The sequence below is a fragment of the Aquarana catesbeiana genome, linkage group LG02 (assembly GCF_042186555.1).
Source record: "Aquarana catesbeiana isolate 2022-GZ linkage group LG02, ASM4218655v1, whole genome shotgun sequence".
NCBI lineage: Eukaryota > Metazoa > Chordata > Amphibia > Anura > Ranidae > Aquarana > Aquarana catesbeiana.
The window spans coordinates 672498444-672515126 of NC_133325.1; the positions used below are offsets into that span (position 1 = coordinate 672498444).

Below are 16683 nucleotides of genomic sequence, written 5' to 3' on the forward strand. Positions count from 1 at the left end.
GTTAATTGTGTTTCCTGGGAGGTGATTCTAACTGAAGGGGGGGAACCTAACTACAGGAAGTGACAGATCGTGGTTCCTAGCTAATAGGAACACACGATCTGTCACTCCTGTCAGAACAGAACAGGGAAGTGTGTGTTTACACACACACTCGTCCCTGTTCTGTGTCTCCTGGTCATGATCTCTCGTGGCCGGCATTCATCGCGACGGTCGGCCACGAGCATCGGCACCCCCCGCTGTGCAGTGGGCGTGCGCGCCTGCTATCCGGACCCCGCAAGATCACGTACAGTAACGTGATTTCGCGCAGGGGAGCCAGCCTGCCACAGTAAAACTGCGGCGGCTGGTCCAGAAGCAGTTAAACGCGTCCCATCCCGCCGAGCTCGCATGCAGAAGCGAACGCATACTTGAGTAGCACCTGCATATGAAAACATACACCCTGTAGAATTTTTTAACCACTTAAGGACCAAGCCTCTTTCTGAGATTTGTTGTTTACAAGTTAAAAACTTTTTTTTGCTAGAAAATAACTTAGAACCCTCAAACATTATACATTTTTTTTCTAACACCCTAGAGAAAAAAATGGCTGTCGTTGCAATACTTTTTGTCACACCGTATTTGGGCAGCGGTCTTACTTCTATATATAATATTATAATTTTGTATTGCCTGTTTGTTGCTTTTTATCAGCAATTCTGAGCGCCAGTTTTATATGTTTTTAGCAGACGTGTGCGGGTTCTGTTGATTGTTACACCGGCTACTACGGTGTGATAAAATACATTGCGCTGCTCCACACATGCTGTGATTTTGGAAGGGGGTCCAGGGACTTCATTTCTGTGTTTCCTGCATGTTGGGCAGCCAGTTGAAATTGAAGGGGCTGCCCCATACGCAATGCATTCCTGCCCCCCAACACCCACACATGTGAATGGGGCTTAATTACACAGCTCCCAACTGTCCCTGATTTGGAGCAATGTCCCTCTGTCCCTCATTCCTCCTCATTTGTCCCTCATTTTGGACTGATCTATATAGTTGTATATAAAATGCACTTTTTATCTTTCAAAAAATGTTTCCCAGTGCTAAACCTTTCATCCAATTTCTAAATTGCTGCTTTTGAAAATTTCAAAAGCCAATATAAAGGAATAGTAGTGGTAAATAATATTAAAAAAAAAGCCCTTGTGGGTTTAACTAAACTTTTTGGGGGGTTAATTCTCTAAGGGGGCGTGACCTATTTCTACATACTTTTGCTAGTAGGTGTCCCTCATTCCCATCTCAAAATGTTGGGAGGTATGTACATTACTGCCAGACCCAGGAGACGAGCACAAGGCACAGCTCCTGCTGTGTACACTGGGTGGTGGTGATACTATAGAGAGGAAGGCATCTTACAGCCAGACCATCACCATTGTATTATGAAGGTGGTCATAGAGCTCTAAGGAACAGTCCCCGCCCCCTCCCTACACGTCACATGACACCTGGCACAGGGAAGGAGGCGGGCTCTGGGTGTCACGGAGACGTCCCAGAGTGTGATTGGTTTCTGGAGCCGGGGAAGGCGGGTCCTGTCTGGTGTGAGTGGCGATTGTTCCCCGCCCCCTATCACTGTACGGCTCTTCTGCAGATATGGCTGCTGTCACCCGCCTGCTGGAATGGATCTTCTTCTTCTACTTCTTCTCACACATCCCCATCACTCTGCTCGTAGACCTGCAGGCCGTCCTCCCGTCCGCCTGGTATCCGCAGCAGGTCAGTGCACCCCCCCCTCCCAACACACACATCGGGGCTCCCCTATTATCTGTACTCCTTATGCTGGAAATACAAGCATGTCATTGTGTGTGTGATCACTAATGGAGGGCATACACCCTTCGAGAAGTCATCGATTTCCTCTACAATCGATCTATCTATAGTCCATAGCCCAATCCATCCATATGTCACCCATGGGGGGGGGGGGGGGGGGGGGATCCATCCACATCTAACACCCCATCCTGGGGGCTGACCACCATCTCTGCCCTCCCTCCAGGTCTCTCCATACATGATTGTGTGTGTGGGGCTCATTCACACGTCTTCCCACCGCTCACAATATATATATATACACACACACACACGTCTCCGCATTTCACACATAGGGCTTCCCTTTCACTTAAATGGGTCCCTGCATCAATTTTGTTTTTTTCCCCCATGCATGTGACATTCACGACAAAATCGCATTTGGTGCAGAATGAATGGCACCCAAACACACATTGTACAATGTTAGCGGGATGTGGAATCGCTGGGTGTGAATGGGGCCTTGCAGTGCATTTTTGGGATTTTTTTTTTTTTTAATTTTAATTTACTTTCTATATCAAGTTGAATTTTACACGTTTGCACATGTTTATGGGCATTGCTGTGCGTTCCAGTGTGGAAAACTGCAGCGTGCTGTACTTTATTTTATTTATTTTTATACACAGATGAAAGCGGTGCAGGGGTGTATGCTAGGCTCCTGGGAATACAGTTTTCTTGCATATGTTCATACTGCGTTTAGGGCTCATTTACACCAGATGAAGTCATGGCGGGTTTTTTAAATGCAACAAAAAATACAGTACAAAAGCATATGCAGTGAAAAGTTTGTATTCCAATGAGTCTAATTTATACCATTGCAATTTTTCATGTGCTTTAATAAAAAAATAAATACCATATGTTGCATTTTTCTGCATCAGAAAACACCAGAAACAGGTCTAAATGCAACTTTGTAAAGGAAACAAATTGAAATATATATTCCACACAACAAAACACAGAAAAAATGCACTGAAAAGACGCACAAATGCGCATGCAGAAAGGCGCAGTGAGCACAGATTGAGGTGTAAACACTGTCATTAAAAACACACCTGACTGCATCTGGTGTAAATGATCCCCAAGTCATCAATCACAGATCTGTGTCCACCATATGCTCTCACAATCTGATTGATGGAAATGGGATTGTATTCATGAATAAAGTATCTCAGCGCCACCAATCAATATAAAACGATCAATAATCCTCCATCCTGAACAATCGGCACAGTGTGATTGAATCTAATTGAAATAGTCTAAATTGATTGCTTTGGAAGTTATGTCCATTCCATTGATTGGATCATTTTGATTGGATGAGTGAATTGAATGGGGTGTGGTCACCATAAGGTCATACTCCTTTTAAAGTTCACTTTTTAGAAAAAAAAATAAATGCACGTTTTTTTTCAGGTAAAAAAAATGTGCATTTATTTATTTATTCATTTTTTTACCAGTGATCAGCAGATTGCTGGTGCCATGCAGGTCTCCTGCAGATCGGTCAGTGTATCTGTGTTCCCATAAGGAAGAATCCATGAACTACCCACAATGCTCCATAGTGCTGTGGTAGTTCATTGAGAACTACAAGCCAACAGCAGCAAAGGATGTCTCGGGGTCCGGAGATTGTAGTTCTGTCACACACAGCTGTGTGAATGAATGACGCGGCCGCGTGGGCGGAGCCTCGCATGGCCGTGCTGATTTTAAAAAGTGACAGCTAGTATGGGGAAATCCTCCTTGTACGGCTGTCATGGGGGGGTGGATTTGGGCAGCGTCTCCAGCATTGGGAACATGTTACATGTTCCACCCTAAAAACGGTGAACTTCTCCTTTTACATGTTTTATCTGATCGATTCCATCAAAATGATTGCAGTTGATCATTTATTATTTACAATCATAGCTGTAACAAGCCGTTACAATCATTAAGCTGGCCATACATTGATTCAAAAAACTGAAAGATTCCCCCAGCCACATAGTCGAGGTGGATGGGGAATTCCTCCTCCGCTGTCAGAATACGTTGCTTTTTGCTGCAGCTGGTTGTCTGCATGAGCTGATCAAATAAAAATTTGAAAAAAAAAAGTTAATCATTAAAAAAAAAAAAAAAACTTAATCATTAGGTCTATTACTCTTGAACAGAAATAGCTATAGATGGATTTAAATTCAGGAAACCATTGATCTGTATAGGGCCAGCTTAAGACTTTCTTCACATCTAAAGGTGCGACTTTCACATCTTCCCGCGTGTCGTGTTTAGGGCAGCCTATACGTTTCAATGCGCTGTCCTATGTGCAAGAAAAGAAATCCCCGATTAAATTCCAAGATCGTGCCGTACTCAACCGCATGGTGCTAGGGCAACATATGCTTTGACGTGCGCCCAAATGCAGCACATTTTCAGATGCGTGAGGAAGCTGTTAAATAATGGCACAACCTGCATGTCTGCTAAACGGCAGCATGTTTTAGCGTTCCCGGCATGCAAAGGCCCGAACCTAGGCTGCCTATCAATTTGTAATCCTCCTCCCTGTGTGCAGTATATCAGTGGTAGGAGCTGCGCAGTCCAACACCCCTGTTGTGGATAGGCCCTAAGGCCGGGTTCACACCAATGCAGTTTTGCTTGTGATCTGCTTCTGCAGTGCTTTTTGTGTTGCCCTTTTGTGTGTTTATGCGTTTTTTTTTGTTTTTTTTTCTATCCAATTTTTTGTAGGGCAGATTAAAAACCTGTAAATCGTGGCAAAATCAAGGCAAAAAAAACGCACTGCGTCCTTTTCTGCAGCTTCTCCATTCACGTCTATTAAACCAAAATGCGCTCTTTTGTGTTCTAAAAAGTCCCTGACCCTTTGCAAAAATGCAGCGGCTGAAAAAAGTGTACATATGGAAGCCTTGATAAATGGGCTATAGTGCACTTTTGGGAAAAGCACTAAAAAAACGCACAGGTGTAAACCAGGCCTAAAGCCGCGTACACACGATCGAATTTTCCAACGGGAAATGTGTGATGACAGGCTGTTGGCGGAAAATCCAACCGTTTGTACGCTCCATCGGACAATTGTCGGATTTTCCGCGGACGAATGTTGGATGGCAGGCTTAAAAATTTTCTGCGAACAAATGTGTGTTTGTCGGATTTTCAGAGCGTGTGTACACAAGTCCGTCGGACAAAAGTCCAAAGTACAAACACGCATGCTCGGAAGCAAGGACGAGCTGGAAGTGGTCGGTCTTGTAAACTAGCGTTCGTAATGGAGAATTAATATTCGTGACGTGGCAAATTATGAAATCTCGAAATGCAGCGCACATTCTCTTCTTCTTTAATGGGATAATAATGAAGCTGCTTTGCTGGTGATACTGATGGAGTTATTGCAAATGAATTTTCAAAGGCTTTTTTTTTCTAGCAATATCAAGAATAATATTCTTATGCTTTTTTTTACCACAACTCCATTATCCCATATTTTTTTATACAACTATATTGGTGCCTTGTTAATTTTACATTGTATTTTTTTTAAATGTAACTGCCTACTCCCAAACTGTCATTTGAAGTAAAACACACTTCCAAGTATTATTCTACACATCTTTTTTTATTGTGCATTAAAAAAAAACAAATAAAATTAGACATGCCATCTGCCAATAGAATTTAACCAAAAAGTGCATTCTATGCATCCAAAAATATAGAAAATATACCAAATCAAATTATTTTTTAACCAAAAAATTTAATAAAAGCCTCATGCAGGTGTCCTGCTTCTTAATGCAGGGGTCTGTCATCCGGAGATAATTCAGAAAATCTGGATTATTCTCTTGGAGCTCCCGCAGCAAAGGCATATGACCTAATTGGTCACAATCAATAAGGCAATCAATTTTTGGTCCAAGAAATCCTCCTCCTCCTGTTCCTGGACTGGACTTGGGTCAAAGCAATAACTCCAAGACCAATAATAAATAACACGTTATCTCCACCGATTACACAACATGTCTGGTTGATGAACGGCCGTTCAGAAACTAACTGAAAAGCACAAAATGAAAAGCACGAATCAACACTCACCAAACTTCTACTAACACGAAATTAGCAGAAGAAGCCCAAAGGGTGGCGCTAAAGAGCTGAAAAACCACATAGTATGTCACTACATTTGTGTTTGTTGCCCGACAATTCCTTGCCGTTTGTATGCAAGACAAAATCCAGGCACAAGCCTTCGGACAAAAGTCTGAGGTTTTGTCTGCGGAAAATCCGATCGTGTGTACGAGGCTTTAGACTGTATTCACATGGTACTCATGGAGGCCGGGTCCTCAAATCTGCAGTGTGGTGATGCACATATGTCAATGCAGATCACTGTGTGTGATAACAAGTCATTGGAATGAGACCTCTGCACTGTGTACAAAGTGTATGGAGGTTCCTGTGCTCATCTACAACAGTGTAATGCCAGTGCAGAGCCTGAACTGCTATACTAAATTAATACATTGTTGCAGAGACACCCTTCAAAGATGAGGAGCCGATCACCTAAGGTACACAACAGAGTTCTGTCTTTGCAGCACTGTATCAGTTCTGTATAGCCATTCACTCTCTGCAGTAACCAGATTATTAGCTGACATTGAGCCTAGGTTCACATTGATGTGATTTGACATGCCAAATCGAAGGCTATTGCCGGCAATGCCACTGTCCGAATTGGTACGACGCCGACTATGTGGCGCTGCACTGATTCCCAAAATTCGTTCCTCTACTACTTTTGGTGACTTCAGGGGCAATTTGTTTAGACATCTGTGCAGCAACCCGCACAGATATCTCTGAAATCTCCCTGAAGTTGGACTGACACGCGGGTCCCGCTGGCAGTGTGTACCTGGGTTAGTGGTGATAAACCCAAAAAACAAAAATCTATTATATTACAGTTTTTCAGTTCTTAGATGTGGTGGCTGCATTAGTTGTGTTTTTTAGTTTTATTTTTACCTGGTAAGTTTGTTCGTTTTCAAGCTCTTTTAGCCCAGGTTCACATTGGTGCGGGTTGGAAATCGTTCAGCTGAATTCGCACGATTTCAACCCGGCAATGCAGTCCGACTTCAGGGGCGATTTGACAAACATCTATGCATATCATCCCCTGAAGTCGCCAGAAATAGTACAGGAACTACTTTTGGGAATCGGTGCGGCGCCACAAAGTCAGCACCGCTCCAATTCAGATGGTGCCATTGCTGGCAAAAGCCACCGATTTTGGCATCAAATCACTCCAATGGGAACCTAGGCTAAAAGCAGTAGTTAAAGTGGTTGTAAACCCTCGGTTTTTCACCGCAGTGCATTCTATGCTTTGGGGTGAAAAAACCTCCTGTAATGCTGCAGCCCCCGAGCCCCCGTTTTACTTACCTGTACCCTCTCTTCTCCTCCTCACGCCCAGGACGAGCACACCAGCAAAAAGTCGGTGTCTCGGGTCCTGATTGGATGGATTGATAGCAGTGCAGCCATTGGCTCCCACTGCTGTCCATCAAATCCAATGACATGGGCGCCAGGGCCAAGTTCTGATGTCTGTGTCAATAGACGAAGCAGGACTCGGGAGCGCGCCCGTGTGGGTGTCCCAAAGGAGAGTGCTTCTCCGACGGGGCACTCGAGAAGAGGAGGAGCTATTGGCGCCGCTGAGGGACCCCAGAAGAGGAGGATCGGGGCCACTCTGTGCAAAACTAACTGCACAGAGGAGGTAAGTATGACATGTTTTTTATATTTTATTTTTTTAAGCTGAAGCTTTATAACCCCTTTAAGTTTACAAAAAGAAATGTGTTTTCCTCTTGCAAGGTAAAGGCATAATGTGCTAGTATGCATCACATACTAGCGCAGTATGAAAGACTTACCTTGAAACAAAACCCTCCAGCGACATGCCGTCACCGCTGACGGGGCTTCCATCTTCACCCGGACTTCCTTCCGGGTTCGCAGGCACTGGCCACTTGAATGGCTAAACCACAATGACATCACTCCCATCGTCATTCCTTTGAACCTCATGCGCCAGTGACATCATCGGCTTCCAAAGAAGTGAATATCCCCTAAACAGTGCAAGTTTGGTAAGCTTTATTATAATGTGATGCATACTGGCACATTATGCCTTTTACCTTGCAGGTACAAAAAAAGAGTCCAGCGGTTTACAACCACTTTAACAAGGCCTTACAGACCAAGCTCTCCAGACAAAGTAGCAGTTAGAGGATTGAAACAAACCATTTACCACTGACAGGGGTGCTTACAATGATCAGCTTTTATTTATGTAAAACCTTTAACCCAAAAAGAAAAAAAAAACTTTGTAAATGTTTATAAAGTGTTAGCTGGAGTTCATCTTTAATTTGTTATTGAAGTCCATGTAAATCTACTAGTCTAACACTACCCACTTCCCCAGACTGACAATGCTGATGTCCAAAGGTGTCTCAGTTGCTCCTCTATCCAGAGTGGAACCATCCTAGGAAAGGAAGTACAGTGGAACCTTGGTTTAAGAGTAATGCGGTTAACGAACTTTTTGAAAGACGAGCAACTTTTCTTTTAAATTCTGACTTGGTTTGCGAGTGTTGTCTCGCAAAACGAGCAGAATTTAAGCTAATGGGGTGTGCAGTACCACATTTGGGCAGAGGTGCGGGGATGCCGGGGACACTCGGAACGGTTTGGAGCCGTTCGGAAATACTCCGTTTCCGAGTTCAGCCGAGCTGTCCCCGAGTATTTCGGAACCGCCCCCCCACCTCTGGCCACATGCGGTATTGCATGTAATAGAAGTCAATGCTGAACGAATTATGTTTGTTTCCATTGACTTCAATGGGGAAACTTGCTTTGATATGTGAGCGCTTTGGATTACAAGCATTCTCCTGGAATGGATTATGCTCGTAATCCAAGGTTCCACTGTATGTTACTAGCTAGATCATCATGTGAAAAAAGCCCCCAAAAAAGAAAACGAATGCATCCTTCACAATCAAAGCTGCACTCCATATAAAAGTTTTCTTTTCCCCCACTACAAGGGTTAGTTTCTTGTTTTTTTTGTCTTGGGAAGTGATGAAAGAATATATACTTATCTGATCCTCCCGCACATGATAGGTCCCTGCAGCTCCTGCACCCCTGTGCTCCAGCAGTCTTGAGCAGTGGACTGTTCCTGACGTCATCGAGCCACAAGCATGCTCCATAGACCTGCTCTGGATGTGAGGACGTCAGGAACAGTCCACTGCTGGATCATGGGGGAGCGCTGTTTTCAGGCGGAGCGGAGGATCGGGTGAGTATAAGACTTTCTCCCCTCTCCTTGACAAAATGAGCACTTAACCCTTGCATTCCAGACACAGCCCACTGCAAAGAATAACTTTTTTTTTTTTTTGCCTGGAGTTGAGCTTTAAAGGTTGGTAAGCAGCCACATATCATATTTTTGTTGTTTGGGTTTAATGCTGCTTTATGGTGGCAATATGAATAACTGGTCTATAGGATCTGGGTTGTGATTGTATGAAAGTTTATTATGTACTTACACATTAAGGGTGATTTTGTGACATATTTGTGTCCTGAGGACCTTTTTATTAATTCTACTAAAATAAAAATGTTTTTTACATGTTGTGTATTGAGTGGTACCAGAACAATCCCATCCAGTATTATTTTTAGAATCCTCATGATTCACAATTATGCTTTGTGACAAAAGATGAACTATTTGCTTGCTCCTAATCTTATCGAAATGAATAAATAATGGTCCTTTTATGTTTGTCTGCAGTTGCTGGACTTGATGAGATGGTACACAGCCACCTTCAAGGATCATCTTATGAGGAACCCTCCACCTTGGTTTATGAGCTTTGTGTATTGTGAAGCCATCGTGCAGCTTCCCTTTTTCCCTGTGGCTGCCTATGCTTTTTTTAAAGGTAGGTATTATTTTCAGATGCCACGTGTAGAGCAGTAATTTTGTTTTGGAAAATAATGAAGATTATATAAATGACATTATTGTGAGAGTCTTCAGTGGAATTCATAGCAGCAAGTGATGGTAATGCTGGGACCCCAACGTGACTTTCTGCTGTCGCTGGTGGCAGTTCTACACACAGCAGGCTTATACAATCGCATTGGATTGTGTGGGAACCATAATGACTTGCCTGTGAGAATTGGACATGTGCACTGCTTACTTGATGTGGATATTTTACTACCAGGGCTGGACAAATCCCAGAAGTCAGTTAGCCAATGCTCCAAAAATGTCAATTGATCTATTTTTTGGGGTATTGCATTTTTTAGTGGGAGCTTGTGTTCCCTGGCTCGGCCTGGATCATGGATTGGAGAGACTTGCACCTGATCTGTGCATTAACTCATCCACTTCTGCTTGATCAACAGAGCAGTTTTTGTCAGTTGTCGTCCTTTTGTGGTCCTTGGTAGTTTCTACCAATTAGAATTTTTTTGCAAGCTTTTATTTCTTCATGGTTCTGGTCTTGGTCATTGTTAGAACTGGTCTAACTCCTATGCAGCAAATTGCAGTACCTAAAAGAATAACGTGTTAGAACTAGCCTCTTTTCTTAAAACTACAGTTTATACATTGGGTTGTATGCATTATAGGACCCTCTTTTCATGCTCTCTAAAATGCAATCAAAAGCCCAGAGTTGAACATCATCTGAGCAGACACTGGAACCGAACTCTGTCTTGAAAAAAATGGTTTCCAATATATAAAGAAGAACATAACCATAGAAAGCTAAAAGTCAGCAACTTCCAATACTGTAGCTGCTGACTTTAAAGAAGCACATGTGGATAGGGGATATTACTGCGCTAACTCAATTAGTGAAGAAGAACAGTTGCTACATAAGAATGTGACAAAAATTCAATGCAAAAGATCAGTGAAAAATGTAGCGCTAAAAATATAAAACAATAAACATTGAACAATGTATCAAGTATTGTGTGTAAATAATAAAAACTTTGTGATAAAAATCAATCTCAAATATGATGAATATAAAACAGAACATGTATATAATGAGTAGAAACACAGGTGAGAAAGTCCCAAAGGTGAAAATCCTAATGTAAACATACTGTATATGGAGTCCACCACGAAAAGTTGTTGTTCAGAAGTGGGGTACAAAGGCCTCAGCAGGCATGTAGAGCATCAGGGATAGTGTGTCCTCCACCCGAGATAAGGGGTATACACTCTTACCGGAAATAGTGGACTCGAATGTCAGCGACCAACGTGTGGAGCAAGGATAGCACGATCAACAAATTTCCAAAACGATCCAGGGATTTCAAAGAGCTCCAAGAACTAATCCAGGGAATCGTGCAGGTAACTGTGAGGCTGGAACTCAGATGTTAAGCAGCCAGACTGGAAAGCCAAAAACTGATTGCAAGCTCACATTGTTGAGTCATGAAAAAGTTCACATTCTTCACTTCTCTCAAAAGTGGTAGCGGCTAGGTCCTACCCATGTGCTATAGTATTCTGACAGCAGGAGGATTTCCCAGCTGTTGGAGTACAACAATCACTGCTGGTGGCAGTAATCGAACAAAAAAACCTGACTAGCTGGTTGTACTGAAGTCGACCGATAAGTCGACTTCAGTGCAACCAGCCTTCTCAGAATTTGATCTGTCTATGGCCGGCTTTAGAAGTGCTACAGGGTCTTTGAAGACCAGGTTGCTACTTTTCTAATGTAATCCTGTGTTTATTGATTGCAGTACTTATTTCTACAGTACCAGGAACATATTTTTATGTTTTTCTGCTTTGATCATACAGTGGGTATATATACTAGTGATCGCTCTTTGTACATTGACCTCTTTAGTTTACTCATAGATAATAATTAGTCTTTGACCTTATAAAGCTTGTATGAATTAGTGAAGTCTATTGAATACTTCATCTCATATTTCAGGTGGTTGCCGGTGGATCAGAGTTCCTGCCATCGTCTATTCATCCCATGTCGCCACCACAGTACTGGCCATCCTCGCACATCTTCTCTTTGGTGACTTTCCAAAAACCAAAGAGCTGGAATCTCCAACACAGCAGGAGCGCCTTACTCTGGTGGCCATATACGCTCCCTACCTGGTGATCCCATTACTGATCCTGGTCACCATGCTCTTCAGTCCTAGATACTGTAAAGAGGAGAAGCGGAAAAGGAAGTAATATCACCGGGTGAAAGACTTCTTTTTTACATAACTGTGGGCCACGACTATGTGTCAGGAACAACAAGCAATGTTTACTGCAATACAGAATAATATAGCCACTTACTGGAAAAGAAATTAGTTTAATTGTCTTTTTATAAGATTTCTCTCTTTTCATGGGAAAACGGACCAATAGATATTCAGATATACTGTATGCCAATGATACACAAACCTCTGCCTTTAATGTTAATATATCTTGCATAGGAAATGTGGTAACCCAGAGAAAGTTGTTTTAATGTGGCCATACATGGATCGAAATTTGGCTAGTTCAGCAGGGACTGGCAGGATTTCGAACCATGTATGGTCAGACTGGTTGTGCTGAAGTCGATAGGTTGGGTTTTTCCTGATTGATCAGCAATGCCGGCTATAGCTGGCAGCACTAATCGGTGTAGTCTGATGACAGGGAACGTTCCCCGCTGCCAGAACACAATAAAAGAAAAAACCCAATTCTCCCATCCACAATTGGATGTGGATGTGAAAATTGGGTCTTTATTTAACATGCTGATTAAAAAAAAAAAATGTATAAGCTGCCTAAGGCCAGCTATAGAGGGTTCAAATGCTGAGATTCAAACCGTGTATGGGCAGGTTGTATGTGCCAAGTTGATCGATCAACTTTGGTACAACCAGCCTGCTGGATTAACTTACGATTATCGCTATCGGCTGGTATAGCCGCTAGCAATAATCACTGTCTTCTCCCTGCAGGGACAGCTTCCCCTGCCAGAATAATGACAATGTCTCGGCAAGAGGGATTCTATCTGTGTTGATGGGGAATCGTGCAATTTTTGCACCGTCTATGGCCTGCCCTAGTCTCCAATGTTCATGTAATTGGATTCATATAACCCATTGAAGGATAAAGTATTGTTGCCTGTGATAACCACATTTGACCTATTAGACACCTATATCAGCAGGGACATTCGGAATAAAGGGGAGAACCTGTGTGATGAAGGGGAGTGATGATTAAGGCTGGCCATAGACTTCTATCGAGCGGAAACAGCCACACATGGATCAAAATTTGTCCGGTTCCTGCTGAACTGGATGAATTTCAATCCAGCTATGGCCAGCTTAACAGTGAGGGAAGATCATGAAGAGTCACAAAGTGCTTTTATCACACTGTTCCTGTTACCCTACATAGCCAAAAGTATGTGGACATCCCTCCAAAATACTGAGTTAAAGTTAATGTCCAGGTTTACTTTCACGTTGTATAGTTAGTTTGGGCCAAGCTGGCCCAAATGAACTATTTCCTTTTTTAACATGTGCGGCCACCGGGTGTGCCGTATAAACTGTATGTAGCCTAAGCTAGATATAGAGTACACAGCACTGAGTTCCGGGTGTGAGATGAGATCTTCCTGTCTCACACTCGGAGTAAAACAGCATTGGGCTGAGCAGCACTCGGCCATTCATAGGCTGCTTTTGTAGTCTGTCAATAAATACAAAACTTCCTCTGATTGGCCGAGTCAGAGATTGTGACATCAGCAGCCCCCTCTCCTGTTTAGCTGTTCTTCTCATTACATAGCTGTGCCACAGTGTATATCCACTTCGGTGACTCCATTATTTCTTTTTGGTAGCTTAACCTACCCTGTTTCCCCGAAAATAAGACCTAGCCTGATTGTCAGTGATGGCTGCAATATAAGCCCTACCCCCCAAAAAAGGCCTTCTCTGTTTCCCCGAAAATAAGCCCTACCCTGAAAATAAGACCTACAAGGACTTTAACTAGGGCTTATTTGGAGAATAGGGCTTATATTGCAGCCATCACCGACAATCACACTAGGTCTTATTTTCGGGGAAACAGGGTAATAGAAGTCTCATTATAACCATGGATGTCTCTATATAAATAATAATAGCCCATTAAAGGATAAAATTACAGAATTTGTTTCAATACTCACCTTCAGTCCAGAGCTATCCATTGCATTACTGCTTATTCGCCACTAGATGTCAATCTTCCTGCTAGTGTCATGAACCCAGGTTGTCATGAGACTTTCTCCTGGGCCAACTTCACCCTGCAGCCTCTACTACAGAGTATTACTACCTTTTTCTCCATTAGTCCTCAGAAAGGGTTTTCTTTTCTTGAGGCAGAGATTTTCCTAAAGCAGTATTGTCTACTATGGTAATTTCTATACTATCTCATAAAATACTACATCTGCCCCTGAGATCCTGTCATCTTAACAAATTGCAAGTAGAGGCACAGAAAAAAACAAGTATTTTAAATGCTTAATTGCCGTGTTTTTTTTCTCTCCCATAATTTTTTAATTTTGCTTGCAGTGTGCTCTGAACTAGCTGGAAAATTTGACTACTCAGGAAAAGCCAGATGTCCAACACAGCCTCCTCATTCCTTGCACGCCATAACCCTCTCCTTTCCTCAAAGTGTCTAATTACTCCTCCACCCCCAGCCCCCCTATATATTCATTTATATAGTAGCTGGGGATGGAGAATACTTGAGCGACAGCTCTGAGGCTGCTGTCATCACATCCAAGATGGTGGCATCCAGCAGCAGTTTCTAGGCTTTGGATGTCTGCACACTTATAAATAACACGCATAAAATACATTTATAATCTTCTTGTAAGTTTGAAATGTGACAGGGTCTCTTTAAAAGGCAATAGTAAAAGTCAAGATACAGTATATACAAGGCACAAATGCCAACTTTTGTAATGTGATGTGTTTTAACAGTGAGCCGTTTTGTTTTTTTTATCTTTATTTCACTTACAGTTGTTGAAATTGGTCTGTTCTGTTTCTTTTTGTACTGCTGTGAACTGGTCCTCAGTACATCTCTTATGATCATAGCCTCTTTCATATGATTCACTAAATAAATCTATTTTTCCAGTACTAACGGTTGTTATCATTGAGTTACCGCCAGACACTGGGCATTTAACCATCATACCACCAACTGATCACATAACCCTTTTATAGGAAACTATTTATAGAAATGGTTTAGTTTTCTTTCAGAAGTATTACAGTGCCTTGAAAAAGTATTCATACCCCTTGAAATTTTCCTCATTTTGTCATGTTACAACCAAAAACGTAAATGTATTTTTTTGGGATTTTATGTGATAGACCAACACAAAGTGGCACATAATTGTGAAGTGGAAGGAAAATGATAAATGGTTTTCAACATAATTATCCATTATTACAAATAAATATCTGAAAAGTGTGGTGTGCATTTGTATTCAGCCCCCTTTACTCTGATACCCTTAACTAAAATCTAGTGGAACCAATTGCCTTCAGAAGTCACCTAATTAGTAGATTGAGTCCACCTCTGTGTAATTTAATCTCAGTATAATTACAGCTGAAGCCCTCAGAGGTTTGTTAGAGAACCTTAGTGAACAAACAGCATCATGAAGGCCAAGGAACACACCAGACAGGTCAGGGATAAAGTTTTGGAGAAGCTTAAAGAAGGGTTAGGTTATAAAAAAAATATCCCAAGCTTTGAACATCTCATGGAGCACCGTTCAATTCATCATCTAAAAATGGAAAGAGTATGGCACAACTGCAAACCTACCAAGACATGGCCATCTACCTAAACTGACAGGCCGGGCAAGGATAGCATTCATTAGAGAAGCAGCCAAGAGGTCCATGGTAACTCTGGAGGAGCTGCAGAGATCCACAGCTCAGGTGGGAGAATCTGTCCACAGGACAACTATTAGTCATGCACCCCACAAATGTGGCCTTTATGGAGTGGCAAGAAGAAAGCCATAAGAAAATCCCATTTGCAAGAAGCCATGTGGGGGACACAGCAAAACATGTTGAAGAAGGTGCTCTGGTCAGATGAGAACAAAATTGAACTTTCTGGGCTAAAAGCAAAACGCTATGTGTGGCTGACAACTAACACTGCACATCACCCTGAACACACCATCCCCACCGTGAAACATGGTGGTGGCAGCATCATGTTGTGGGGATGCTTTTCTTCAGGAGGGACAGAGAAGCTGCTCAGTTGATGGGAAGATCGATGGAGCCAAATACAGGGCAGTCTTAGAAGAAAACCTGTAAGGCCCCTTTCACACGGGCGGCTGTTCTGCCATTGTTAAAAGCATGTTTTATTTTGAAATTCAGAGAATCCTGGCACAGCGTTTACTTGCAGTTGTACATTGCGATTAGCTGCATTTAAATGTGGCTGCGTTTGGAACATTCTTGCCATTTCTGATGTGCTTCCTGTTGTTTTTCTTTCCTTGTTGCCACTGCTATCTGCAGGAGAAATAGAACACTGCGATTACCTGCAGTTATGTGCAGATAGCTGCGCTAAATCATTCCTGGACGCAGTCAACTTTATTTTTTCTATCCGCATGTAACGAAACGGTCACTAAACACAGTGTGTGAATGGGGCCATAGGAAAGCATTGTGTGCATTTAGCTGCTGTAGATAACTTCATCTGTCCGCAGCTAAAAGCACAATTCTATCTGCCCGTGTGAAAGGGGCCTTGGAGTCTGCAAAAGACTTGAGACTGGGGCGGAGGTTCACCTTCCAGCAGGACAACACCCTAAATATACAGCCAGAGCTACAATGGAATGGTTTAGATCAAAGCATATTCATGTGTTAGAATGGCCCAGTCAAAGTCCAGATCTAAATCCAACTGAGAATCTGTGGCAAGACTTGAAAATTGCTGTACACAGACACTCTCCATCCAATCTGACAGAGCTTGAGCTATTTTGCAAAGAAGAATGGGCAAAAATGTCACTCCTCTAGATGTGCAGAGCTGGTAGAGACATCCCCAAAAAGACTTTCAGCTGTAATTGAAGAACCACCGTTTGTGCAAAGTATTGACTCCGGGGGGGCTGAATACAAATGCACGCCACACTTTCAAAATGTTGAAAACCATTTATCATTTTCATTCCACTTCACAATTATGTGCCACTT

The 16683-nt window shown here is 42.5% G+C and overlaps 1 protein-coding gene across 1 annotated transcript; it reads left to right on the forward strand.

Annotated features, from left to right (window-relative positions):
* The first annotated feature begins 1549 nt into the window (after positions 1 to 1549).
* Positions 1550 to 14658, forward strand: TMEM97 (transmembrane protein 97). The gene is made up of 3 exons (XM_073616685.1): positions 1550 to 1722; positions 9443 to 9587; positions 11550 to 14658. Exons 1-3 carry the CDS (start codon positions 1603 to 1605, stop codon positions 11798 to 11800), a joined length of 516 nt encoding a protein of 171 aa, XP_073472786.1. The 5' UTR covers positions 1550 to 1602; the 3' UTR covers positions 11801 to 14658.
* Positions 14659 to 16683: the final 2025 nt, after the last annotated feature.